Source organism: Podarcis gaigeae (genome assembly GCF_964106915.1).
Source record: "Podarcis gaigeae genome assembly, chromosome: 15".
In the NCBI taxonomy this organism is placed as follows: domain Eukaryota; kingdom Metazoa; phylum Chordata; class Lepidosauria; order Squamata; family Lacertidae; genus Podarcis; species Podarcis gaigeae.
In genome coordinates, this window is record NC_139692.1 from 45227266 (window position 1) to 45255160 (window position 27895).

Consider the following 27895-nt stretch of genomic DNA (forward strand, 5'->3'; position numbering starts at 1 on the left):
CCCAAACAGCTGTACAGTAGCAAGTGAGAGCCCCCTCCTCCATGCATTTGCTTGAGCCTCTTTGAAAGCCCTCCCCATTGCAGGCCCTCACTGCCTCTGGTGGGAGCGAGTTCCATAGTTTCCATATTTGGTGCAGATGAAATGCAATTTTGGAAAACCTCAAGGGCTGATATTTTTACACAGAGATTTGAGCTAAAAAAGTTTTGCTCCTGCTTTTTGCAGGGGAAGGGAGTGTGGTGGGGAGATACATGCTGCTACTACCTGAAGGCAGCCCTGTTTAGGAAAGTTTTTAATGTTTGAAGTTTTATTCTATTTAATATTCTGTTGGGAGCCGCCCAGAGTGGCTGGGTAAACCCAGCCAGATGAGCGGGCTATAAATAAATTATTATTATTATTATTATTATTATTACCACATCCCATCCCCGGATGCCCCCACTGCCGTCACTAACCGAAAAAGAAACAACATGATGTCAGAAGGAGCTGACAAAATCTGGGCTGGAGGCAAAGCAGTGGTGAGTCTGAGCTAAGACTTGGGGACATAAAGACATTTGGTCTGGAGCGACTCCCCATGCTGCATTCATGCACACGAAGGACCACATTGGAAAGGCTGGTCTACCTAGGGAAGGTCATTTTCAAGCTTTTCTGATCCAGGACTGTTTTAACTCAAAACATGTCCGGTTTCTTTCATATTTTGCCATATCGGCATGGCGATAATGATCCTGTTGCAACCCACCAGTTGAAGACCAGTGGCCTGGGGACCCCCCACGACACCAGGGCACACGGATTACTTCAACACTTTTTATTTAATAGCTTTTTTTGTTTTTTGTTTACAGTTATTTACATGACACGCCCAGCTCCTCTGCCAAAGTCTGGAAGCACTAATGAGGCTAAGGAGAGGATTGCCTCGTCTCTTTTAGACGTGGGTGGGGAAAGTCTGTAACAAACCCAAGTCCTCTCAGCCCCAGGAGACCTGAGAGTGCCCTCTGCCTAAAAATGTAAAACAAAACCCCTGACACTTGGCAGGGAGCCCCCTCACCTCATGGCACTGCTGGCTTCAACACCTTCCCACAGCCAGGAGGGGGGCACTTCCCCAAAGGGACTGAGCTTTGCTCCAGTTCTGAGCCTCCGTGGGGTTTTGTTTTTGGGCTTATATGAAGGTCAGCTGACAGGCAGAAAAAATTAAAGAGCGGCAGGATAGAAAGCAAGTGGGTGGTGTGGAGGTGGCTGGACTCCCCCATCCGCTTGGGCATTTAACATCAGCCCTCTGGTAGTTGGGAGAATATTAATTGCGCCTGCAAAATATATAAAACCAGTTGAAGAAATGGGGGGGGAGTGGCAAGGAGCAGGTGTGAAGGGAAGCTTGCCCAGCCCCAGGCCTGACCTGCCACCATCTAGTCTCCAACGCTTGCTTAATACAGCATGACTGCTTCTTATGTGGCTTTAACCTGTACAGTTTCAACCATCCATGGCTGAAGGCAGGCTGGTTGAAATTGCACAACTGAAACCCAAGCAAGGCGAAGAGCTTATAAGGTGCCAGGTCTGCTTGGGGCTAGCTGGTGCCTAAAGAGCTTTTAAGGTTTCTGCTTTGCTTGGGGGACAAAGCTGGCTCACTGTGTCAGCTCTGGGATGCTATCGCAGGGCCAGCCAAGTTCCTGTGAGATCTTGCCTGAGCATCTCTAGCTTCCCAGAGTTCGCTGGCTGAGTGGGCCTTGATCAGCAAGCAAAGAGTTTAAAAGCTCCTTTGGACCAGGTCCACTTGGCACAAAAGCCTTGTAAGGACTGGGGGTTCTCTCTTTCTCTCCCCACTCTCCCCTGCTAGCTACAGGGCAAAACCAAGGGTTTGAGTAGATGCAATTTTCATGTAAACATGGAAATCCTGGAACTGAACTCCCATGTAAGGTGCAATCCTACTGTGCACTCTTCCAGAGACCAAAGACGAGCTATAAAGCAGCTCTTGCTTTCACAGCTTAAAAAGCTTTGCCAACCTTGGGCGCTACAGATGTTTGGGACTGAACCTCCTGTCAGTCTGTGCCCCAGGCTGGCTGAGAAACAATTAACCTTCCACAGGTGGCACTGTCCCTGCCAGGGAAGGCAGCACCAGGAGTGCTGTAGCTACGCATCAGCAGAACGAGACAGTTGGCAGCTGCCAAACGGGAGGGGAAAACAACAGGTTGTGGCTCTAACAGGACAAGACGACGCAGCGTCACCTAGACTGGCACTGCTGCAGCTCCCTGGCTTGGCTCTCATCTTTGGCCTTTGATTTGGAGCAGACCTCTTGCAATTTCTGTTCTGCTCCTAGCAGGGAGGCTGGATCCTGAAAGGAGCATCCCTGAGGCTGCAAACCGACCTGTGGCCCAAGCCCCTGGGGTTGGGAGCCTGCAATATAAATGTCTCTGGAGAAGGAGGTGAGGCCAGATGGAAATGGGATCTAGAGGAAGCAACACAGCTGGAGGAGGGGGCGGGGGGACACAACATGTGATCTGCAACAGACACCATCACTTGAGGGCCAGAGGACAAGGACATGGAGCCTGTGGGGACCCTCTAGGCGCTGCCAAACTTCAACTTCCAGCAGTTCTGGTGAGAGAGGAGGATGGGGAATCATAGCCTCGTAACAACCAGAGGGCAATAAGCTCCTGGCAGAGGCTGCAGGGCAGAGGCCTCCCCACACTCCCCTCCTGCTCTGGCCTTTGCCCAAAAGAGAGGGAGGCTCACTGCTGGGAGGGGCCAGGCCTGGGATGGATGTAAATCAGGGCAAGAACGATGGCGGGCGGGATGGTGAGGATACAAAAGGAAGACTTGGGCAGTTCGCTGGGGAGGGCCTGTTTTATTCAGAGAAAAACACACACTACCTCACATTCCGGGGGGGGGGGCGACTCCATACGACAGTCAGCAGAGACCCTCCCCGTGGGCTCCATCAACAGCAGGTTTGTCCCAGGTCGCCCGGTACTCTCGAGTCCCTGGGGAGGGGGGCTGATGGCGCCAAGTGGCCATGAAACAAGCCAGGTTTGAATTCCAAGCAAACTCTCCAGATTCCGGCCATTGTGAAAAAGAAATGGGGGGGGGGGTGTTTCCATGTTTTTGTGTTTTCTTAAAAGAAAAACCAGAACTAGCGTCAGCCCCTGAGAGAGGAAGAAAAGGGGCTGTTTGTTTGTGGGTATGTTGGGGGGAAGCCAAGCTGTCCTGAGGGCTGCTCTACCAGTGGAGGCCAGAAGGGGGCGTCTTCTCGTCCTTATTGCTTTCCAGGGAAAAGGGTGGGATCCGGACGTCGAAGTGGGAGCCATCGGGCCGCTCAAAGCGGAAAGTGCCCCTACGGAGCAAAAGCAGAGCTCAGAGTGAGGGGTGACCCAGAGCAGGTTAGGGGGCAGGCGGGGGACACACAACCATGTCACTCTGTTCTGGGCCACTATGGTTTATTATTTCTTAAACCTGATAGCTCAGGAGGACTGCACTGCCACAATAGGCAAGAGAAAATATATCTGTACTGCAATTTTAACTCCAGCTTCTTCTTTCAGCAAGACCATAAAGAGAGCTCTGCTGGGTCAAGCCCAAAGGGGCCCATCTAGTCCAGCATCCTGTTCTCACAGTGGCCGACCAGATTCCCCAAAGGGAAACCCACAAGCCCTCTCCCCTCCTGGGGTTTCCAGCAACTGATAATTAAAAGCATTTCTGCCCCCAACCATGGCAGCAGAGAGGAGCCATCGTGGGTAGCAGCCATCGATAGTCCTCTCCTCCTTGTTATCCGTTAGCTAGTCTCCTCTCCCTCCTCCAGTACTTTCCATCTTTCCTTCCTTTACGCTTCCCAACGAGTCTGGCAGCTGATGCTGCACATTCTTTTTAAAGCAGCTCATCAGAACCAGGGTGGGTTGGAGGAACTGGGTTGCATCCAGCTGAATTTTACTCCTAGAGCCAGGAGTCAGTGAAATTAACAGACCTAATTTCAGGCAATCTGCTCTGTGTAGGACAAACATCAGATAAAACCTATTATTGGCAGAGACATCTAACAGCAAAGCTCTTCTGTTTATGAACACATTTCATAAACATACCAGGCAGGAAAAGGGAAACTTCCAATTGTGTGGCAGTTAACGTAAGTAGCGGCTGCTGGATCAGGCCAAAGGGGGCCCAAAACAGTCCAGATTCCTGTTCTCACAGCATCCTACCAGATCTCCCCCCGCCTGTGGTTTCTAGCCACTGGCATTCAGAAGCATTGCTGCCTCCAACTGTGGAGACGGGGCAGAGCCATCGTGGCTGGCAATAGGTGAAGATTTGATGATCAGAAGTGGCCAGGGCCAACCTGAGGGACCTGTAAACACCAGCCCTCTGATTCAATACATTCCCAAGGCACGTTTCTCACCCCACCTGGCCAACCTGCCTGTTCAGCCACCTGGCCGCCACCACCTTGGGGAGGCTGCCCCCAGGGAAGCTGGCTTCCCACCCTCCTCTCTGGTCTTTCCTGCTGTGGCTCTGGAAGCCTCCGGTTCCTTACCACATGTGGCCGCTGGATGCTTGCAGGGAGACATGGCTGCTGTACTGGAAGGCTGGCTGTTCTTTGGACAGGACTGGCTCCTGGGGAGAGAAAACCAAGCATCACTGGAGAGCCGTCTTCCGCCTCACCTCCTGCTCTGCAATAAGAACAGTCTTCACCAACCATCTGGGGGCTGATGGGAGTTGTTCATGCTAAACTGCTTTGTTCTGTTTGAGACTTCTTCCATGAAGAAGAACATAAGACCGGCTGCGAGACCTGGAAGACCTTGCAGGTCCTTTTCCACTTGGCCTGGGTGGGTGGGGACCTGGCTGACTCCAGCTACAAATGCTGAGGCCAGAGACGATCTTGGCTGTCTTTCAGTGCAGACCCAGGTCTTCCAGCCTGAGCTTCCACAGCCACTGCCCGCCATGAACCACCACTGGCAGGACTGGCAGCAACAGCGGCAGACACATTCTATGCTTAAGACAATATTTCATTCTCTTGCCAATTACGCTGTTTTAAATGTGCATTTTATAGCTGACTTCCTTCAATAATGTTTTCCTTTGATATGTTAAAGATTTTTTTTGTTAACTTTGCTGCATTAAATGTGCATTCTGCAGCTGACCTCTTTTGCAATTATCTTTTAAGATAATAACTCAGCTTCCTGTATTATGTGGCTTCGAATGTAGACTTTATATTTGACTTTCTTCAGTAATGTTTTAATGTAGGGTTGTTAAACCACTTTGAGATTTTGTGTTCTTAAAAATATAGATACAGAAACGAAATGTATATTAACAGTCATGGTAGGAGCCTGCGGCTGCATCACACCAATGGCCCATCCTGTTGTCACAGTAGCCCACCAGAAGCCCCAGTGAGTAGACCTTTGGCAAAACCCGAGCACAAGAGCCCCCTCCCCTCCTGCAGAGCCAGCCACTGGTACTCAGAGGCAAGAGATAAAAGGCCAGTTTTAAACCCCCACCGGGGGGGGGGCACTTACTCTCCCCACGACCCCTCGGCCGCGGACTGTCTCCAGCGTGCCCGACAAGCTGAATATCCTCCAGTGCCGTTCCCGGAGCTGCACAACTTCGTTGTTGAGGTTCTCCAGGCGGATGCAGTAGCGCCACTTGATGCAAGAAGGAGTGAGGAGTCACAGTCAGAGCAGGAGAGCCTACAGCAAAGGGCTTCCCAGCCAGAAAGGGGGGGGGGCTGCCCACAGAGGCCTAGACACCCTTGCAAGGCCAGAGCCCTCTCCGCCACTCCACCCTTAGCATGCAAGCCCAGGAGAAAGAGCACTCACCCAGTAGACGTGGGAATTCTGGGCTTCCTGCAGGAGAGAAGAAGAGAAGGCGGCCTTTGTCATAAACAGTGCACTCCATGTCAGAAACCCATGGCTACCGGCCGCTCCCCACAGGATTCCCAAGCCCCACATCTCTGGGAGAGACAAGGAAGGGCTGGCCAACAGAGAAATGATAGGAGCCTACGATGGGCATTGCAATCTTACTCGGCTACAAGCGATCGCCAAAGAGAAAGAAGACTGCCTTAGTGGCTTTTCAAGAAGTCTGGAGGGGTCTCACTCCCAGCAGGCTTCTGTTTATTCATGGCAGCTACTGGGAATCTCTGTCTAAAGCCCTGACAACAGATGTTGAGAAGACCCCTTTTGGTGCCTGCTTAGACAAGCCATAGAGAATGGCCAGTGGACTGAAGCCCAACTGACCCTTTTGCCTGACCTAGCACAACAGCCCTTTCTCCTTGCAACCCTGGGACAGTTTGGGAGAGAACCAGCCACACAGGATGATTTCCTAAAGATCTGGACCCATTCGCTTTGCGACGCAAGATACAGGCCTGAGGATGGCGTATGAAACCTGCAGGGTCTGCGACACATTCCCCTGGAAGGGCCACCCAACCAGCTGCTCCCGTTTCAAGGTCCCTGAGGATTTGGCGGCACCACGACTTGTGTCGGAAACAATGGCTGCTGCTGACAGGCGTACCCACAGCGAGCCCTCCAAGGGACCCCAAGGGGCATGGGGCCAGGCACCTACCCGCATGCCCATGTAGAAGGGGATCACTGTGACCCGGATGTTCTCTGTGGTTTCCCGGTGCACGTCGGACAGCTCCAGCCACGGGTGGTTCTTCTCCTGCCACGCACACAGTGTGTCCCTTGCCACAAAGGGTGGAACTGGAGGGGAGGGAGACAGAGAAAAAGTTATTTCCAAGGGAAAGTAAGCACAGAAGGTGTTTACCTACAGAAAGTAATGTGGACAAGACTTTGGGGGAAGCAAGTTGAAGTGGGAATTACAGTATGCGCTTTGCTATATGTGCTTTACAGTATGCCGGAAACTACAACTAATCCAGAATGCGGCAGCTAGACTGGTGACTGGGAGTGGCTGCCGAGACCACATAACACCAGTCAACTTCAAAGCGTTGGTGCTGACCTTTAAAGCCCTAAACGGCCTCGGTCCAGTATATCTGAAGGAGCATCTCCACCCCCATCGTTCTATCCAGACCCTGAGGTCCAGCTCCGAGGGCCTTCTGGTGGTTCCCTCACTGCGAGAAGCCAAGTTATAGGGAACCAGGCAGAGGGCCTTCTGGGTGGTGCCGCCCGTCCTGTGGAATGCCCTCCCATCAGATGTCAAAGAGGACAGCAACTACCAGACTTCTAGAAGACATCTGAAGGCAGCCCTGTTTAGGGAAGCTTTTAATGTTTGGTGCATTACAGTATTTTAATATTTTGTTGGAAGCCGCCCAGAGTGGCTGGGGAAGCCCAGCCAGATGCACAGGGTATAAATAATAAATGATTATTATTATTATTATTGCTATATAAATTGTACGTGAAGAGATGTGGAGGAAAAGAGTGTGAGTAATCTGTTTACTCAGGTTATATTAAGAAAGTGTCAAGAATGTTTGCGCAGGAAGAACTCATCCTTGAGCTCACCCGATAAGGAGGGGGGGGCACCCTGTTCCTCTCGATGCATCAGGCACCCAGCTCTGCTCATGCAGGAAGGCTTTTCCTCTCTCACAACATGACTTAATTCCTATGTGCTAAGCTAAGGCGAGGGAATGCCTTTTTCTTAAGCCTGCATGGTTTATAGGCCAAGGGACTCCTCATTTGGGGGTCCCCCAGCGGCCACTGTTGTTCCGACCAAGTACAGCGGTCTCAAACATCAGAATGGTGTGTTTGTTGAACAAAAATCTGCCACAAACGGTTTTTAAAATGTATCATTCACCTTGCATAAGAAGAAGGGGGAAACCCGAAAAAGGCCACATTTATTGCAGTTTCTGGCTGAGCTAGTGCACCACTGAAAGCACTGAGCTGTGCTTCAGCCCATGCCTGCCTCTCTTAGATTGGGGAGAACATATTGGCCTTTGCAGCCTTTCCCCCCAAGTAAGAACTCACCTTTCGTCTGATCGTACAGGAGGAACCGTTCGAACAACTCGTGCTGGATGGGCACCTGGTCGGTGGAGGTATATGGAAGGATGTCTTCGTGGCTTACATAGTCAAGTCCTAGAAGAGGATCCCAGAGAAAAAACACACATCTAGGTATTTGCAGAGGCCAGGTAACAGCAGCCAAGTGCATCAGTTGTTATCCTCAGCTTCAGCTTCAGAACACAATCCTGTCCAGAAGCCCCAGCTGACACTCCCACAAAAGACAAATTATCCTACTCGGAGGAACATAGGAAGCTGCCTTTTGAAGTAGTGGCTCTAAAGATTCTAGTCCTCATGGCTCCAAATATAGACCAGGTTTCAAACGTTACATAGGAAACTACCTTATCCTAAGTCAGACCACTGGTCAATCTAGCTGAGTCCCGTCCACACTGACGGGCAGCAGCTCTCAAGGGCTTCAGGCAGGAGCCCCTCCCAGCCCTGCCTGGGGACTGAACCCAGGACCTTCTACGTGCAAAGCAGATGATCTGCCACTGAGCGACAGGCTGACTGCTGGTCTAGGTGCCTGATCAGATGGGGGCCTATTTGCCCAATTGAATGAGATTTTTATATGTTTGTATTATATAGAACTGACCATAAGCACACAAGTCAGGTAAACATGGAATGAGATTTTAAAAAGTAGTCCACAAAAGGAAAAAGGCTAACCTATTCCTTTATATCTCCTAGTAGATATGTGGTGGTTTTTTTTTTAAAAAAAGAACACCATCTGATTGTAAAAGAAAAACCCCCGCAACAGTTCACAAAGTAGACCCATTGAAATGAATGGCCACAATTCACATACTGTATTTTCTGGCGTATAAGACTCAAAAGTCAGGGGTCGTCTTATACGCCGGCTACAGCAGAAGCTCCTGCAGCAACTGCCCACCAAAGGATAAAACGACAGCAAATTAAATCAGAGGACACCAAGCTCTCTAGATGAAGCAGAAATACGCTTGAAAATTGGCCCCAGAAGCCCCCGGCCACTGAGAAGTGGAGCGGATTTCCCAGCCGGACTGGAGACTGGTTTTGTAAATTTTTATTTGGCGTGCGTTGGAAGAGGGGTAGTATTATACAGGGAGTATATCCCAAACTCTATATTTTAACTGGAAAAGTTGGGGGGTCATCTTACACGCCCTGTCGTCTTATACGCCGGAAAATACGGTAGCTCCATTAATTTAAATGAGTCTACTCTGAGTGGAAGATGGTTGAATAAAACCCTAACAGAGCATGTTTTACCGCTTTGCTCTTTGCCCCACCCTGGAAGTGCAGGGAATAAATTTAATGAATAATAAAACCAGCTTCCCACTCCCCTGCATGAACACTTTGGGGATTTACATACAGAGCCTGGGGAAATGTTGGGCAGCCTCCTGGACCCTCCCCAGGCAGCCACAGGGACAGCTTGCTCACCTGGGATTGCATAGAGGGCTCTGCTGTCGTCATGGTTCGCTAAGAAAGTCACTGCTTCCGTCTGCGATCTCTGAGACTGAGGAAGAAATGGCAAAGACAGCACTTGAGAGCTGCAATTATTTTGAGTTAATAAATAATAATACTATAATAATAATAATAATAATAATAATAATAATAATAATAATATACCACCCTTAATCTAAGGATCACAGAATGGTTCAGAGATTAAAAACACAAAAATACATACCACGATAACAAATCAAACAATAACACCCACATAGTTTAAAAGGCCATGGATTTAATTAGCTAATTAACGTGTGATATTTTACTGTATTTTTGGTTTCTATGGAAGCCGCCCAGAGTGGCTGGGGAGGCCCAGCCAGATGGGCGGGGTATAAATAATAAATTATGATGATGATGATGATGATGATGATTGTGTGGAGGAAGAGGAATGCTTTTGCCTGCCTTCTAAATACATGTAATGATGGTGCCTGACAAGCCTCGCCTACAACTGGAGAGCCACCACAGCAAAGGCCAGCTCTCATGTTGCCACCATCCAGAACTGTTGTGGAGAGGAAGTACAGAGAAGGACACTGGATGAAGATTACATGGTCTGAGTCGGTTCATATGGAAAGGGGTGGTCCTGAACATAAGAAGAGCCCTCCTGGATCAGGCCAATGAATCATCTAGTCCAGCAGCCTGCTCTCACTGTGGCAAACCAGATGACAATTATGGGAAGCCTGCAAGCAGGATTCGACCACAAGAGCAGCACTCTTCCCTCCCGTGGTTTCCAGCAGCTGGCATTCAGAAACATTGCTGCCTCTGACCACGGAATCAGAGCACAGTCTTCCTGGCTAGTAGCCAACAATAGCCCTCCCCTCCATGAATTGGCCTCACCCTCTTTTAAAGTCATCTAGGCTGGGGGCCGTCGCTGCCTCCTGTGGGAGGGAGTTCCACAGCTTAACTCTTTGGAGGAAGGGCAGGATACAAATTTAACCAACACAACAATTAATAACAAAAGCCATGTGTTAACCACCTCTGATGTAAGGCACCCATAGATGGATCCTCCGACCGGCTCCCTCCCTACTCTGTATGGCATCCTAGTCGTGCATGGGGGGGGGGGCAAGGGGAGGAAGGCTGAAGCACTTACTATATGTGGGCAGTCCCGAGCATCTATGAGAACCTGGTAGTACGTGTGCGTCTTGCCTTTCACTTCCTTGGATCCGTGCCCAGCTGCATTCTCACCCCTGAATCAAGACACACAGCGTTTTTACAACCTCTTCTGTTAATATTATTACAATTGTTATTGTTATTAAAATTTGTGTACTGTCCTTCATCCGAAGATCACAGGGTGGTTCACAACATAAAAATACAAAATGAGAACACAAATATATAATAGAGCAAAAATCAAACTATTAACACCCCACCCCCCCAAAACACATTTAAAAGGGTACAGAACGCTCGATCAGGCAAAGTTCTGGTTATATGCTAAATCCACAACAGTTTTCTCATTTCACAGAGCAAGTGTGGATGTGCTGTCTCTGACACAGGGCGGCAGCTCAGCCTCATTGGGGAAGAAAAAAGCCTCTTGTATGAGAAAGGAGAGGAAATGTTACAAACCGGAAAATCCCAAAAGTCACATATATACAGTGGTACCTCGGGTTACATACGCTTCAGGTTACATATGCTTCAGGTTACAGACTCCGCTAACCCAGAAATAGTACCTTGGGTTAAGAACTTTGCTTCAGGATGAGAACAGAAATCTGAACAAAACGGACCTCTGGAACGAATTAAGTACTTAACCCTAGGTACCACTGTATTCCACTACCTTGGTGTCTGAAGCTTTCTTAATGAACTTCCTTTATTTTAATTAGGTATGTTTTCACTGTGCTAATGAAATTATTTTATTGCTTATGTTAACTGTGTCATCATTGTTTTTATACTTTTAAACTGGTTAGAAGCTATTTTGGTGTAAATAAATAAATGCAAAAAAAACCCCCAGTGTCCTTTAATATGGCAGCAAATACAGTTAGGAACTTAGTTCTTGAACGTTTTGGCTCCCGAACTCCACAAACCTGGAAGTGAGCGTTTTGGTTTGCGAATGTTCTTTGGAGCCCAAATGTCCGACGGGGCTCCCGATTGAGTGCAGGAAGCTCCTGCAGCCAATCAGAAGCCGTGCCTTGGTTTTCAAATGTTTTCGGAAGTCGAACGGACTTCCGGAACAGATTCTGTTCAAGAACCAAGGTACAACTGTATTTTTCAATGACTTAAAAAAAATTGTTTACTGTAAACCACTCGGAGTAAGCTGTATATAAATTACATTCAACAAAATGATTAAATAAGGCAGGGCAAGCTCTGCCCACTGCCCACTCTAAATACCAACCACAACAACTTCTTAGAAGCGCACTGAGCTTCTTAACATGCTCCTCTCCCTCCCCATTTCTGGCTGCCCGTGAGTGAAACACAAATCCTTCCTTACTTTTCAGGCACCGGGGAAGCCACGTCTCTGTCGTACAGCCTGGCTTGCCAAGGAAACAGGACTATCCCCCGGTATCCAAATACACTGTGGAGAAATAGCTGAAAGAAAAGAGCACAGGGGGCAGGACGAGAGAAAGTGTCAAGCAAGGCAGGCCAAGGCAGAAGAGAAAGCAGAATTTGCTCCAACCATCACAGTGAGAAATGGCAGCTCCAAGGAACCAGCTTCAGGAGGGAGGGAGGTGGGCAGCTTTATGGCATCTATTGCTACCTAATCCAGAGTCTGGGGGGGGGGGGTCAAAACAAACGACAAAGGCTCCAGTAAAGGTCATGTGAAGGAAGCCAAAAATGCAGCTGTGGGCAGGACCCCAAAAATGCTACAGGTCCTGACAGTCTTCACATATCCATACTGTGTCACAGCGATGGCTTACAAGAGCCAACATTCTTTTCCACTGAGAAAAGCTTCTCTGCCTGGTTGCCTTGAAGCAAAAAAATCTGCGTGTTCCTGTGGGCAACCAGACAAGGATCCCTTAATAAGGCTGGGCTTGCAGAATATGGTCCGGAGGTGTCCCTTTATAGCAGCACCAACTGCAAAAGAGATGGGGACACCAAAAAGAGAGGATCCCAAGCTGACCCAATCCAGTGTAGAGCAAGAGGCTTCCAATGCCTCTGATTCCACTCTGCCACACAAAAAACTGACCTGTGTCATATTTCCCACTTACCTGACCTGTGTCATATTTCCCATGCTGCTTTGGCACTTCAAATACACCCACTGTCTCCAGCACTTTGCCCTCAGGGCGATTCCTAGGGTGAGGACAGAGAGAAGGCAGGACGTCAAGCTCGCCCAGAGTGTTGGTCACTGAGTTGCAAATCTGAACTGGTCACTCCCCGCCCCCCTCCCAACCACAGCTCAGCTTTCAGACTCCTATTCAGCTGGGAGCCCAGTGATGCTGATCTGCCCCACTCACAACAAATACAACAGGAAAGTAACAATGAATAAAGTAAAGCTACTTGTTTAAAGTTTAACTCCAGAGGTAAGTGCAGTCACAATGTCCAAGAGCTCAGATGACTTTTGGAAGGAACAGATAAACTCGGGAGGGAGGGAAGTCTATCGATGGATGTTTGTCATGATGGTTAAAAAGAGCCTTGCACATCCCGAAGCAGCATAGCTCTGGGGACAAGAACACAGGGGACTGTGCCTGTGGGTCCTGTTTTGAGAGCTGAATTAGGTGCAAAGTGAAATCTCATTTTGCACTGGCAAAGTCAGGCAGGAGCAAGCAGGCCTCAAAATGATTTGCGGGAGACCAGTAAGGGTTCCCGACTCCAAATGCTTTAAACCAGACTTCTCCAACCTGGTGCCTGCCAAACGTTTCAGACTACAAGTCCCATCAGCCCCCAGCATCCTACAGCCATGCTGGATGAGAGTTGCGGTTCAAAACATCTGGAGGGCCCTTGGTTGGTGAAGGCCAACTTAAACAATAGCAACAAGGTAGTGGCATCAATGACCAATGATAACTCACATCATTCTAATAAGAATGGGAGAACTTCTCTCTCAAGGCACCTTTATGTATTGGGCTCCACCTCCACAAGCCACTATTTTGCCCCTTGGTGTGGTTGGCAGGCCTTCAGGCTCTCTCTTTCTCTCTCGCCATAATACTGCACACACCCAGCGTTTGAAACTCCAATTGTTCTAGGCACATTTTGCGGCAGGGAATTTCATTAGCACGAGCAGTTTCTGAGCTCTGGGCGCAATACTGTGCCTAAAATTTCAGACTAAAAATGCCGCTGCTGTTTTTCTTCCTCCCCATTTCCAGTCACTCTCTGAAGACTGGAGAAGAGACCCTCTTAAGAATATTATGGGGGTGGGAAGGGGAAGGACTAGACCATTTGAAAAATGAGCAAGATTTTAGCTGCAGTTCATTCATTTTCAGCTTTGCATTCTTGTTATTAAAAAGTGGGCCTAAACATTCTGTTGTTGCGCCCATAACCTACGTTTAAGGTGCCATTTACCTCCTAGCTTTCATATCTCTGTTTCTAACACTCCACACACCCCACAAAGCAGAACCTACAAGTATATTTATGAACTGTTAACCTCCAGGGACAGATTAATCTCTGCAAAACACCTGAGCATACAACTCTGCTTGGGCCTCCTTTCTGTTGGCACTCACCACCTAAGTTTGCTATTAGAGGGAGCAACGGGCGCAAACACACTCAGCAGCTATTTAGGAAGTGACAAACAGAAGGAAGCCCTGGCTGTTGGATCAGGCCAAAGGGGACTCACCTAGTCCAGCATCCTGCTTCCACACAACAGAAGGGCCCCAGTGGGAAGCCTGCCAGCAGGACATGAATGAGGAAAGGGGGGGATGTCCCACCATCAAATGCAAAAGCTGCAACATACCTATGAGAAGCTTAACGGGGTTTACCGAGTTGGCAGCTGTTCATGCAAGAATTTGGGGGGGGGGGGGGAGATCCTGATCGGAGCCCTGGTGGAATGTCCTCAGCCTCAATGGATTCCCTCACCTCCACTAATAGATACAGCCAGAAATCGTTGGAATGTGGGGGAGGAGGTCGTCCTGAAAAGGTAAGACCCCCCCACCTGTACCCTCAAGCCCAGGCATCCCCAAACTCGGCCCTCCAGATGTTTTGGGACTACAACTCCCAACATCCCTGACCACTGGTCCTGTTAGCTAGGGATGATGGGAGTTGTAGTCCCAAAACAGCTTGGGGCTGCCTGCTCAAGCCCCTCTTCCCAGCTGTGGCCCGCGCCCCACACAAGCTCCCCACTCCCTGAAGCCCCCCCCCCGTGGCTCCCCCTCCCTCTCCGCTCACCGTGAGGAAAGGGCCCTCCGGGAGACCAGGCCAGGCCACGCCCACAGGCCGGTCCCGCGAGCCGCCCCTCGCAGCGCCGCTCCGCAGGGCAGCCCTGAGCCGCACGAGGACGACGAGGAGGAAGCCCTGGCCCGGCTCAGTGCCACCGCCGCCCAGCAGCGGCTCCGTGCCGCCGCCGCCGCGCAGGCCGCTGCTGCCATCCCGCGGCCCTGGCGCAAGACAAACCTCAGCGGGCGCCCACAATGCACCGCGCGCCCGCGCTGCCGCCGCAGCCTCAGGCCCCGCTTCTTCGTCTGAGGGGCGGAGAGGACGGGGTCGCTCTGGCCCGCGCGTAGGCCATAGAGAGGGGAAGGCGAAGGGAAGGCTTCCGCCGCTTTCTTCCCCACAGAGATAAGAACTGTAGAAGGAGCCCGAATAGGCAGTATCCGAGGTTGTTCCTCACTCCCCCCCCTCCACGCGGGTTTAAATGATTATAAACATTTGTGTTTTCGGGAAATAGACCAGAGTTTGCAGAAAGCTTTGGATGACGCAGGCCGCTTATTTATTCGGAGCGCTTCTTGCCCGCCTTTTGGCCGCGGAGTGAACCCGGAATATGCTTCTCAGGGCGACCAGGCTCCCTCTCTTCCCTTTTGTTCCCTCTTTGTTCACCTCCCTCTTCGGGTTGCCGTAGTAACCCCAGTCAGATTCTTCCCCGCCCACTTCAGGCCCCGAGCGGTCATATGACCAGCGGCACTTCCAAGATGGCGTCCTCCCTGAAGGTTGGACCTGTGCTGCGGGGGCTCCTGCGGGGCTCCGAGGCGCAGCGGCTGCCGGAGGAGCTGCGGGCCGAGCTGGAGGCGGCCCTGGCCGAAGAGGAGCCCCGCTTGTCCTTCCACTTCGTCCGAAAGTTCTACCGAGCGCTGCGGGAGGCGGGTGAGGAGAGCCCCCCCCCGGAGACTTGAGGCTGGGGTCGTGATCTTTGACCTTCGAGACGGAGGGGCAGTTCGCCCCCCCTAAGCCCTGTCCGAAAGAGGCTGCCTTATTTCCTCCACGCCCTGTGTGCTTCCTCTCGAGTAAACTAACCAACGCTTAGAAGGGGCACCTGCATATAGATATACAGTGGTACCTCGGGTTACATACGTTTCAGGTTACATACTCCGCTAACCCAGAAATAGTGCTTCAGGTTAAGAACTTTGCTTCAGGATGAGAACAGAAATCGTGCTCCGGCAGCAGCGGGAGGCCCCATTAGCTAAAGTGGTTAGCTTCAGGTTAGGAACAGTTTCAGCTTAAGAACGGACCTCCAGAACGAATTAGGTACTTAACCCAAGGTACCACTGTAATTGTATTCATGTCACGTGTTTCCATAAAGGAGCTCAAGATAATGTACATGGTTCTTCTCCCCACCCCACCCTGGTTATTTTATCTTCAGAACACTCCTGTGAGGTTTCTTAGACAGACAGACAGAGAGAGAGAGAGTGACTGACCCAAGGCCACCCAGTGAACTTCATGGCTGAGTCGGCATTCGAACCTTGATCTGCTTGGTTTCTCTGCCCAAGACTCTTAACCACTACACCACACTGACTCTACACTCAAAACACTACTACACCATACATAGCATAGGGTGCACCGTGGTATACACACTTATTGGGGAACAAAATACATTGAAATGGGGGTGAATAGTAAAGGGAAACAGAGCCTATGTGGTGCCCTAGTAGAGTGTTGGACTGGAGGGTGGGGGGTGAGAGAGGCAGGATCCTTTACTATACCTTTACCATACTTTACAGGCTTGTTAGGATACAAGTGTTCAAATTTCCAACCAGTTATGAAGGGCTTGCTTGGTGACCTTGGAGCCAGTCACTATCTCTCATCCGACCTTACAGGTTTATCATGAGGATGAAATGGTTTCCCTCCTGTGCACATGTGGAAGGGCAGGACTTCAATCCTAAATTCTTCAGTTAAAAGAATCAAGGTGAAAACCTTCACACCTAATACCCTGGAGTGCAGCTACCAGTCAAAGCAGACAGTACTGGCCTAAGTGGACAAAGAATCCGGCCTAGGATAAGGCCATTTCCTATGTGCATAACATTATATATTTCAAATTCCTTTGGCCCAGAATTCTTATTGGTGAACACACCTTTTTTTACTCCTAGGTTCTCAGGTATATCTTCATGAACTGCTGGAAGGCAGTGAGATCTTCCTTCCTGAAGAGAAAAAGCCTCCCAGGGTTTGTATGAAGCACTTACCTTTTTAATAAAAATAACTAGGTGGTTGGAATCTCTGTGGCTTCTGATGTATAAAAGGCTTTCATAAGGAGATAACTTTGCATCTCCCAACACACAGAAATCTCTAGTTACATGTATCTTAGGAAGCCTAAATCTCTCCACTCTCCCAACAAATATTTGGCATAAAACAGTGAAATTGCTGTTCCATTGCAAGTTTGTGTTCTGTTTCAGAATCCAGAATTAGTAGCCCGGTTAGAGAAGATCAAGGCCAAGCTAGCCAATGAGGAATACAAGAAGATAACAAGGAACATCAACTGCCAGGTGAGGGGAAAATAGAAACCTGAACTGTCCCACCCTTAGCAAAGATCAGCCTGATCTTACTTAAGCCATCTACATGATACGGCTCTGCTTTGAGGAAGGGTTGGTGGATGTGGATACAGACTCTCAGTGAAGGGCACAGGGGTTCTGGAACTAAGAATTTGTGTTAAGAATGCAAATGAACATAATAAAGATTAAGCTTCAGGGTGAGGCCCTTTCCTTTGGGGAGGGAACTGGAGCTCAGTGGTAGAGCCCCTGCTTTGCATACAGAAGGTCCCAGGTACAACCCCCAATGGCTCTAGGTAGGGCTGGGAGGACTCCCTGCCTGAAACCCTGGAGAGCCTCTGCCAGCGTATGCAGTATTGAACTATATGGGCCACAGATCTGGGTCAGTATAAGGCAGCTTCCTATTTTCCTGTTCATAGAGTTGCTATATAGGCAGCTAATTTCTGGTTAGCATTAAGTATATGTGATGCGACAACGCAGTTACTGTAGTTTCTGCCGTGGGATTTGGGTCATAGAGCTCCACATTTTATATCTGACGGCCTAGGTGACATTTTCACACCGCACCTGGGAAGAAGGGAAGGCCTTTATTTGCCTTGGTCCTGAAGCTGCTTCGTTGCCAAGCAGAACAGAGGAAAGCCCTGTAAGAAGCTAACACTCTTCTCCCTCTTTCTTTTAGGAACTGAACCGATACGGCACTTTGGCTGACCTTGGAAGGCAAGGTGGGTTTCTGTGTTAAGAGCAGGTGGCATGTTGAGACAAGGAGAGGACAGATGGATGGGTGATTGTGAGAGAGGGAAAGTAAGGTGGCAGAAAGGGTGGGATGGGAACTGCAGGAAGGGGAGAGGAGACTCCCAATTTAACCTTAGTTAAATTGATAGCAGCTCCTATGCATGTCTTTTCAGAAGTAAGGCCCATTCATTGGAATGGGATGTATCTCAAGTAATTATGCACAAGACAGCAACTTTAGTTTTTCAGTCTTGATTTGAAATTTATTCCATAAAATTTATACACCATTTGATTGTGAAAACAAAACAAAACTTTAAAGCAGTTTACAAAAAAAGGAGAAAACAAAAAAACTTTTTGAAAGTTAAATTAACAATAGGAACAGGTTAAAACTCACATCAACTTTCTTAATGTCTGAGTAGACTCTGGAATGAATTTTGCTTTTATTTAGTCGCTTAAGAAATAAAATAAAGTACAAGTTTTTGCAAACTAAGAGGGAAAACAACCATTTTCATTTTAGAACCACGAAAATATGTTACTTCAATGTGGGAGAATCTGAGGAGTTTCTTCAAACTTCATCATCCAAAAAAGGGGAAACCAAGTGCAGCTGCCCCCTATGTTAGGCTCTGAGGGGAATGAACTTTTCCCAGAAATCCTGCTCATTTTAATTTCAGGCAAGTTGACGTTGTGGGGGGCAGGAGTCACAGAGAGAAGGGAGTTGAAGAGGCAGGGAAGGCGGCACAAGATGGAAGAAAGAGCAGAGCAAAAAAGGAAAGAGAGAGGGAGACAGAGAGGTGATAGTAGCAGCAGCCGAAAGGAAAGCAGAAGATGCTGAGAGAGAGGGTAGAAATGTTTGAGGAGATAAAGAGAACCTAAGAAGAGCCTTCTGGATCAGGTCAGTGCCCATCTAGTCTGGGATCCTGTTCTCACAGTCGCCAGCCAGATGCCTGTAGGAAACCAATAAGCAGGATTCAAGCACAAGAGGAACTCTCCTCTCCTGTGGTTTCCAGCAACTGGTATTCAAAAGCATTGCTGCTTGTGACAGTGAAGGCAGATCATAGCCATCCTGGCTAATAGCCCTCTAGGAACTTGCTCAGTTCTCTTTCAATGCCATCTTTTCAATGCCTTGTGGCAGGGAGTTCCATAGTTTAGCTGTGTGCTGCTTTAGGGGTTGGACTCTGGCTTTAGGGATTGGACTAGATGACCCCAGAGGTCCCTTCCAACTCTGCAACTCCATGAGAAAGAAAGGAGGCAGTGAAGGTTATGGAAAGTGAGAGAGAAGCTTTTTGTTGTTGTTAAGGAAAGGCAAACATAATGGTGGTATATAAATGGTGGACTTGTCCTCTTGCTCAGTATCAACCACGGGCATAGAGAAAAGGGTTCAGAAGTTTTGGCCAACTACAGTGGTACCTCGGGTTAAGTACTGAATTCGTTCCGGAGGTCCGTTCTTAACCTGAAACTGTTCTTAACCTGAAGCACCGCTTTAGCTAATGGGGCCTCCTGCTGCTGCTGCGCCGCTGGAGCACAATTTCTGTTCTTATCCTGAAGCAAAGTTCTTAACCTGAAGCACTATTTCCGGGTTAGCGGAGTCTGTAACCTGAAGCGTATGTAACCTGAAGTGTATGTAACCCGAGGTACCACTGTATTAAATGAAAGATTGGTTCATTTGGTTCAAACTACTACATATAATATTGAAAAAAAACAATAGCATGCCAGTACCTCAATGTGTGTAATATGTGGGGAGACTCCAGCACTGTTAAGTTAAAACTTAAAGTCAGAATGGGTACAGTGTTCCTGTTTGGGGATCAGAGGTGGGTCTCTGGTCTGGATTGGTTAAAAACCAACAGGTGTAGAAGCTCTAGGGAACCATGTTCCAACTTGTATTATGGCAGCTGCCTTTGTTCCTGTTGAAAGCCAGTTCCTTTGGTCAGAACCATGAGGGCTGTTAGGGGAAGGGCTGCATGTTCCTGGCAGAGCCCCCACTTTCCATGCCTGTGGCCCCAGGTTCAATTCCACGACATCCCCAGGTTGGGCTGGGAAAGAGCCCCTGCCTGAGACCCTGGAGAGCAACTTCTGCCGGTCAGGGCAGGCAATACTGAACTGGATGGTCCTTTTGCTTATTTCATAACGTTTACACGCTGCTTGATTGTAAAAGAAACCCCAGATTCGCAAGCTAAAACTTTCAAAAAGTTAAAATAACAATTGACTAAAAACGAGCGTAGGCTTGTCTAAAGAATGTTTTTAGCAGGCGCTGAAGAGAGTACAGGGAAGGCAAACTGCTTGATATCAACAGGCAGGGAGTTCCCAAGTTTTCAATGTTCTAACCCAGTATATAGCAGCTTCCTGTGGGGTGAGGAGGAGTACTGCAGTGGGGTAATGAGGTGGGGTGGGGGTGGGCAGGGAATTCCCTTTCCTTCTTAGGGTTTCAGTCATAGGGAATGGACCTTGCTAGGCCTGGGTCACACACTCTGCCTCTGCTTTTCCCAGTGAGGTCCACCAAAGCCTTGGTTGTCACCATCGTCAACTTCCTGGTCACTGTGGGAGCCACGTTTGCCTGCACCTACCTGGGCTCCCAGTACATCTTCGTGGAAATGGCACCGGTGAGTGGCAGCTGGGCCGGGGGGGGGGGACCATACAGGGGGCAGGGAGAGACTTAAGGAAAGCTCTGGATATTCCGTGGGTAGGGGGTGGGGGGTGAAGGGCAGCTCTCTTGAACAACATAGAGTTTAACCTTCCAAGGACATTGACAAGCTGGAACATGTGCAGAGTAGGGCAGCCAAGATGGTTAAGGGTCTGGAGTCAAAGCCTGATGAGGAACAGTTGAAGGAGCTGGAGATGTTTAGCCTGGAGAAGAGGAGACTGAGAGGAGATAGGAGAGTCATCTTCAAATATCTCAAGGGCTATTGCACGGAAGAGGGAACAAGCTTGCTTTCTCCTGCTCTGGAGGGTAGGACTCGAACCCAGGGCTTCAAGTTACAAGAAAGAAGATGGCTGCTAAACATCAGGAAGAACAGTAAGAGCTGTTGAGAGGTGATGGACTCTCTTTCCTTGCAGGTTTTTAGGCAGAGGTTTGACGGCCATCTGTCTTGGATGCTTTAGCTGAGATTCCTGCATTGCAGGGGGCTGGGCTGGATGGCCTTTGGGGGTCCCTTCTAACTCCACAACTCTATGATCCTGCAATTCCTCCACTAGTGCATTTTTATGTAAAAGGGGGAGAGGGGAAGCCTTTAGTTTTGAATCCAAAAAAGCAAATGTTCTAACTCTAATGCTAGACACAAAACCCCCCCCAAAGGGTACAGATTAATCCTGACCCCCAAAAAAGTCCAGAGCGGAAGCAAGGCAGGATGTCTCTTAACTGCAACTCACCTGGCAGAGGTGTCTGAGGCTGAGCTGACTTCCTTTCCCCCCTTCCTTCCAGCGTGTCCTGTCCGCCGTGGTCGTGGCCTCCGTCGTGGGCTTGGCTGAGCTCTACGTGATGGTTCGGAATCTGGAAGGAGAACTGGGGGAGCCGTAGCCAAGGAGCCCTTCCTGGCTGGCCTTTCTCTCAGCCGGCTCTCTCCATCCTTGCTGCTCCCCACTTGTGGCCGGGGAGGTGGGGGGTCGGCCACCAGAGACCACCTGCAAATCCCAGTACAAACTACCAAGGAGGAACAGGACATTCTCAATGCAACTCCTTCCTCTTGCAGCTACAGACAAGTGGGCTCCTTTTCCTTCCCCTGAGGTCTCTGTGCTGTGAAAAGCCTTTCCCCAACAGGCCTCCCTTTTCTCCGGCACAAGTAATCTGGTGTGTTTTCAGTAGTGTGGGGTTTTTTCCCTCCAGGCCCTGAAGCTGCAAAGGGTCCAGGACCAGGGGATAGCAACTTCGCACCAACAGGAGGAGATTTTTCCTTGTGTTTCTGTCACACCCGCATGCTGGAAGGTTGCTCTTTCCAAAGCGTTGGCTACCTGAGCTGGCAGTGCTAGAGAGGGTGCCCATAGCGGTTACTTTTGTTGCCCTTTGGCAAACACAAAGGGACACACCATTTTGCTGTTACACCAAGCCCGGCAAGCAACCGTGAACGGCCGCGTCCTACCCCTTACAGTTTGGAGATGCTTCCCCTCCCCTCCGCAAACCGCCATCCCCCGGGTGTTGTCTTAATGTATAGAAATCAACCTTTGTTGTGTGCAATAAACAGATCGGAATCTGTTGAAGCTGCAATTCAGGCAGTTCTCTAGTGGCAGGTGTGGGGAGGTTCTGAGGGAGAGGAAGGCTACATACAGTGGTACCTCAGGTTAAGTATTTAATTCGTTCCGGAGGTCTGTTCTTAACCTGAAACTGTTCTTAACCTGAAGCACCACTTTAGCTAATGGGGCCTCCTGCTGCTGCCGCACTGCCGGAGCACAATTTCTGTTCTCATCCTGAAGTAAAGTTCTTAACCTGAGATACTATTTCTGGGTTAGCTGTAACCTGAAGCATCTGTAACCCGAGGTACCACTGTATTCTCATTGATGAAGGGATTTTAGATGGAGGTACTCCTTGTCTTCCATTTGCTGTGTAATGGTGACCAATATATATATATATAGGATGGGACACGGGTGGCGCTGTGGGTTAAACCACAGAGCCTAGGACTTGCCGTTCTGAAGGTCGGCGGTTCGAATCCCTGCAACGGGGTGAGCTCCCATTGCTCGGTCCCTGCTCCTGCCAACCTAGCAGTTCAAAAGCATGTCAAAGTGCAAGTAGATGAATAGGTACCGCTCCAGCAGGAAGGTAAACGGTGTTTCCGTGCGCTGCTCTGGTTCGCCAGAAGTGGCTTAGTCATGCTGACCTCATGACCCGGAAGCTGTATGCTGGCTCCCTCGGCCAGTAAAGCGAGATGAGCATCGCAACCCCAGAGTTAGTCACAACTGGACCTAATGGTCAGGGGTCCCTTTACCTTTATATAGATATAAGATAACAAACTGTGTTTTGAGGCTGGAGGTATGAGCTTCATCCCGTTTTAGATCCCTAGAAGCAAAATAATTGTATGCTTCACCTTCGTGGAAGATACAGGACAGAGGATGGAACCTGCTCCTGCAGGAGGCAAAGACGCCCATCAACTTGGATGGCTTTCAATGGGGATTAGGCAAATTCAGAGGAGGCTCTCTTGATGGCTGTGCTCTTCAGAGGCAGTAATGCTTCCAAACACCATCTTGCTTGAGGGCATCCCATAATTGGCCACTGTGAAAACAGGATGCTGGACTAGATGGGACCCCTTTGGTCAGAACCAACAGACAATTCTTGCTTGTTTGTTTTGTTAAATTTCTATACAGTGGTACCTCGGGTTAAGAACTTAATTCGTTCTGGAGGTCTGTTCTTAACCTGAAACTGTTCTTAACCTGAAGCACCACTTTAGCTAATGGGGCCTCCTGCTGCTGCCGGAGCACGATTTCTGTTCTCATCCTGAAGCAAAGTTCTTAACCCGAGGTAATATTTCTGGGTTAGCAGAGTCTGTAACCTGAAGCGTCTGTAACCTGAAGCGTCTGTAACCCGAGGTACCACTGTACTGCCCTTCATCCGAGGATCACAAGGCAGTTTGCAATATAAAAACACAGAAATGCATAGCATAGTAACAAACCAAAACAGTAAACCTCCCTCAGATTGTTTTATTAGCCAGAGGCCTGAGAGAAGTCTTCACCTGGGGGCTGCAGTTGGGCGAGGGGGTTGTCAGGGATGAGGAGGTGATTAGCATGCCCTCTTGCCACCGCCTGGTTGCAGGCTGTGCTTGCAGAGGGTTCCAAGTTCAATCCCAGACAGCATTGCCAGGTACAGCCAGGTGAAATTTGAAATACTTTATTGTCACTTGTACAACTACACAAGCACCCCCCTCAGCTCTCTTAGTCTTAATTCCCCTCGTTTACTGACGCACACCCACCAAACCCAAAAGTCAGTTGCCCTGTTGTTATCTTTTCATTCGGCAGCCTAACAGCCCCCAGATAGAAGCTGTTCTTTACCCTGTTGGTGCAACTAATCATGCTTCTGTATCTTCTGCCTGAGGGCAGGAGATCAAGAATGTGCCGGCCAGGTTGTGAATCATCCCTGAGTATTGAACATATATTGTAGAAATATCTACAACCCTATGATAACTTCCTTCTCTACAAGCATCACTGTATGTGATTGCAACAGGTGGAGTCTACTCTCAAGTTCACAAGCCAGACTCTGCACCCCAAGGGCCTCCAAACAGGTAACAGGCTCAGTTTCAATAACAGCTGCTATGGGAAAGAATAGAAGAATTCTGGGCACCACAATTTAAGAAGGATGTTTGACAAGCTGAAAGGTGTGCAGAGGAGGGTGACCAAGATGATCCCGTGTCTGGAAACCAATCCTGATGAGGAGCGGTTGAAGGAGTTGGGGATATTTAGCCTGGAGAAGATGAGACTGAGAGGAGATAGGAGAGCCAAATATCTCAAGAGCTGTCACATGGAGGATGGAGCAAGCTTGTTTTCTCCTTCTCTGGAGGGTAGGACTCGAACCCATGTCTTCAAGTTACAAGAAAGAGTCCAGCTAAGAATACAAAAAAACTTTCTGACAGAGCTGCTCAACAGGAGGTTGTGGACTCTCTTTCTGTGGAGGTTTTTAAACAGAGGTCGGAAGGCCTTCTGTCCATAGGTGTGTTAGTTGAGATTTCTGCATTGCAGAGGGTTGGACTAATGACCCTTGGGTTCCCCCCAACTCTACAGTTCTATGACAACGCCCACCTTGGATAACAGTTGCTCAAAACCATTGTGTCCTTTATGCTCCTGGAGGCTTTAAGCGGCGGGTGCTGGTCAGAGGCCCCTCAGAAGCGTTGATTAATGTTCTGATGTCTGCTAAGCCCTAGCCAGAAACACACACTCCAATATTAATATTGCCGCTATGTGCCATTCCAGCTGGCTGGGCCCAGAAGGGGGCGGGCGGGGGGGGCACTATGGGAACCTAGACCTTTTCCCTGGGCCATCACTGGGATTAGGTGATGTCGTTCAATCATCCACGGATCCCCCTGGAGATTAAGGTATTTTTTTCCCCTGGGCAGATTAGGTGGCATTATCAAGCGATTGTGGGGTCTGAGCTCCCCCCGCTTCTCCATTTAAGGATATTGGATAGGCCTGTGGGGTAGAGAGCACCCCCCCAACCGAAATCAGAAATGAAAGTGATCAGGCTAAGCTTGTGAGGACATCACAAAACATCTCTTTTATTGGAGTTACAAGAGAGATTTGAGGGGAAGAGGAGAAAAGCCCGCAGATTAATGCGGCCAGGTGCATTTTTAAACGGGGAGGGAGGGTGCCCAGATACAATTGGACTTCCAACAGAGACAGCCCTCTCCCCTTCCCAGGAAGGGGCATGTTACACAAAGGAAGGATGGTTGACAGAGGAGGAGAAACGCGGCTCTAGCCTTCCCCTTTTGCCGCTTCCAGCTTCCAGCCTCCAAACATCTCTCACCCAGCGTCAGATATTCCTCGACGGTGCGCCCACGCAGGCGTCTAGAGGTCCCCGAAGTTGGCCACCAGGGCGGCGCTGTAGATGAGGTCCGAGATGCTCCCCAGGGAGGTGCGAGGCGGAGGAAAGGCGTCCCAGCGGCCCGACAGGGCGGTCCACGCCGCGGCCTCTTCCTCTTCTCGGACGGAGCTCCCCGGCCACCGAGGGGGCGCCGGCGCCTCCTCCCAGCCTAGGAAGACAGAGGCGCTGCCGGGCGGCGGCGTGGCGCTCAATCCCGGCTGCTCGTCGGGCTTGCTGCCAGCCTGAGCCCGGCGGGGCGCGGCGCTGCTCTTGATCCGGCGGGCGCGGCGGTTCTGGAACCAGACCTGGGGGGAGAGGGAGCCGATGAGAGAAGGGGCATTGAGAGGCAGGGGCCCTCCCGAGGCGGAGGAGCCGTCGGGGCTCACCTGGATCTTGGCCTCAGGCAGCTGCGTGAGCTCGGCCAGGCGCTCGCGCGTCCCGATGTCCGGGTAGGGCAGGGCGGCGAAGACGCGCTCCAGCTCGCTCAGCTGGCCCCGACTGAAGGTGGTCCGCTTCCTCTTCCTGGGGCCGCCGCCGCCTCCCTCCGTCCGGGGACCTGGGGGTGCGAAAGAAGGCAGACGGGGCGGGCAGTGCTCGGGAGGGAGGAGGCGGCTTCTTCCTAGCCTCCCCCTCTCCAGGTCCCACCCCCATCCCCTCAGCACCCAGCGCCCCGCAACCCACCTCCTCCGCCAGTCTGCTCCCCGCGCACTCCGTCCGTCCCGTCGGGGAAGAGAAAGGGCGGCGGCACCCGGAGGACGCGCGCCCGCTCCCTGCTGCCCATCGTGGCGGCGGCGGCTCCTGCGGCTGCTCAAGCTGGTCGTCTAGCTTTTATCCCTCGGAGACCGACCAGCGTCATTCCACCCCCACCCCTCGGGCGGGCTCACATCTGGGACCAGCCCCCCCCCCCGCCACCTAACGCAGTTCGGGCACCTGGAGACGGGAGGGAGGCGCCCGTCGGGCGCGGGAGCTGTCCTTGGTACTGAAGTGCCCGCCTCGGGCAGCGCCTCTAGGGACCAGCCTGGAGTCCAGCCGAAGAGGTGCGCTTTCCTGGAGTCCAACTTCTCGGGCACACGCAGGAGGCCTGTCTTTAGAGAGGCAGTGTGGTGTAGTGGTTAGAACCAGGACCTGGGAAACCAGGTTCAAATAGCAGTCTGCCATGAAGCTCACGTTTATGGAGACAGATGAAAGGATAGCTTCTCTGGTCAAAGGCTGTTTTTTTCTCCCCCCATGGTAAATCTTTATTGGTTTAAAATACAGACGTAAATGATCATTTACAACCAAGGCAAGTATAGAAAAATTCAATACAGAAGAAAAAGCATCACGACATAGGAGTAAGAAAAAAAGTGAAAAAGACGGAAAAGAAAGAAAAGACAAAGGAAAAAGAAAAAAACCCCAAAATTTATACAAAATCATGTTCATCAAATAAAAATTTCTTCTTAAAACTTCCAATCATTCTCATTATGCTATTTCTATTATCATGGTTTTGTCGCACAGCTTTGTGTTATATCATATATTCCACTAAGGTATTCGTTTCATTCATTTTTGTTCACAAGTATCATTCAAGTTCTGCTAAGATGGTATCACTTGTACAATATAATCTTATATATTCCTTAAATATTTTCCATTCTCCATATGTTTTCTGATTTAAAGCTCCCCTGACTTTACCCGTCAGTTTTGCTAGTTGGAAGTATTCTATCATAAGTGTCTGCCATTCTGTGTTTCGCTTTTCCAGTTTCTCGCTACGAGTATTCTTGCTGCCGTGATTGCATACATGAATGGTCTTATATTTTTTTTTTTAAATTTCCATTGGCAATATTCCTAATAAAAAAACTCTGGTCTTTTTTTTGACGGTAAATTTGAATAGTTTCTTGAGTTCGTTGTAGATATTATTCCAGAAATCATATATGATTGCACAGGTCCACCACAGATAGTATGACCCTATCTTCTTCTTACATCTCCAACATGTTGGTGACCTGCCTTTATACATTTTAGCAAGTTTTGATGGGGTTTGGTGCCATCTGTATAACCTCTGGTTAGAGGTTGTAGGTTCAATCCCCGTATGAGATGGCTGCATATTCCTACATTGCAGGGGGTTGGACTAGACGATCCAACTCTATGATTCTAAGTCTGCACAGCACAGAGTTAGACAGTGGAACTCCCTCCCACTGGAAGCAGTGATGGGCACCAACTTGGATGCTTTTAAAATAGGATTGGGCAAATTCATGGAGGAGGAGAAGGTTAGTGATGACTACCAGCCAGGATGGTTATGCTCTGCCTCCAGAGTCTGGTCCAGCGATGCTTCTGAATACCAGAGGGACCCTGTGCTCAGTTCCTGCCTGTGGGTTTTGCATTGGTTGCCCACTGTGAGAAGTGGATGCTGGACTAAGTGGGCCAGTGGCCTGATCCAGCAGGTTCTTCTGGTGTTATTATAAAAGCCAAATGCTTAACGTGCAGCTCTGGCCCCCATTCATTCGGTTACTCCAAGAGCTAAACCTGAGTTCAATACTCCATAGTTTGTGTGCATAGAATATGCCTGGCAGTGATCCCAGAAGCGTCTGCTT

At 49.7% G+C, this 27895-nt stretch overlaps 3 protein-coding genes across 4 annotated transcripts; 1 reads left to right on the forward strand and 2 right to left on the reverse strand.

Annotated features, from left to right (window-relative positions):
• Positions 1 to 784: 784 nt before the first annotated feature.
• Positions 785 to 14929, reverse strand: POLDIP2 (DNA polymerase delta interacting protein 2). The gene is made up of 11 exons (XM_083715245.1): positions 14595 to 14929; positions 12488 to 12569; positions 11770 to 11867; positions 10441 to 10537; positions 9291 to 9366; positions 7857 to 7964; positions 6502 to 6638; positions 5760 to 5786; positions 5460 to 5585; positions 4484 to 4563; positions 785 to 3307 (listed from the first exon to the last, which is right to left on the reverse strand). The coding sequence occupies exons 1-11, from the start codon at positions 14792 to 14794 to the stop codon at positions 3193 to 3195; spliced, it is 1146 nt and encodes a 381-aa protein (XP_083571371.1). The 5' UTR covers positions 14795 to 14929; the 3' UTR covers positions 785 to 3192.
• Positions 14930 to 15010: 81 nt separating this feature from the next.
• VMA12 (vacuolar ATPase assembly factor VMA12) lies at positions 15011 to 22033 on the forward strand. 2 transcript variants are annotated; one of them, XM_083715311.1, is made up of 6 exons: positions 15011 to 15506; positions 16724 to 16797; positions 17027 to 17116; positions 17796 to 17838; positions 18363 to 18520; positions 20334 to 20442. In XM_083715311.1, exons 1-5 carry the CDS (start codon positions 15314 to 15316, stop codon positions 18470 to 18472), a joined length of 510 nt encoding a protein of 169 aa, XP_083571437.1. In that variant the 5' UTR covers positions 15011 to 15313; the 3' UTR covers positions 18473 to 18520; positions 20334 to 20442. The 2 variants fall into 2 exon arrangements, with proteins under 2 accessions (XP_083571437.1, XP_083571436.1); XM_083715310.1 differs by lacking the exon at positions 18363 to 18520 and adding an exon at positions 21261 to 22033 and having other exon boundaries at positions 15062 to 15506; positions 20330 to 20442.
• Positions 22034 to 22759: 726 nt separating this feature from the next.
• On the reverse strand, positions 22760 to 26145 carry SEBOX (SEBOX homeobox). Its single transcript, XM_083715335.1, has 3 exons — positions 26016 to 26145; positions 24349 to 25890; positions 22760 to 22826 (listed from the first exon to the last, which is right to left on the reverse strand). The coding sequence occupies exons 1-2, from the start codon at positions 26113 to 26115 to the stop codon at positions 25319 to 25321; spliced, it is 672 nt and encodes a 223-aa protein (XP_083571461.1). The 5' UTR covers positions 26116 to 26145; the 3' UTR covers positions 22760 to 22826; positions 24349 to 25318.
• Positions 26146 to 27895: the final 1750 nt, after the last annotated feature.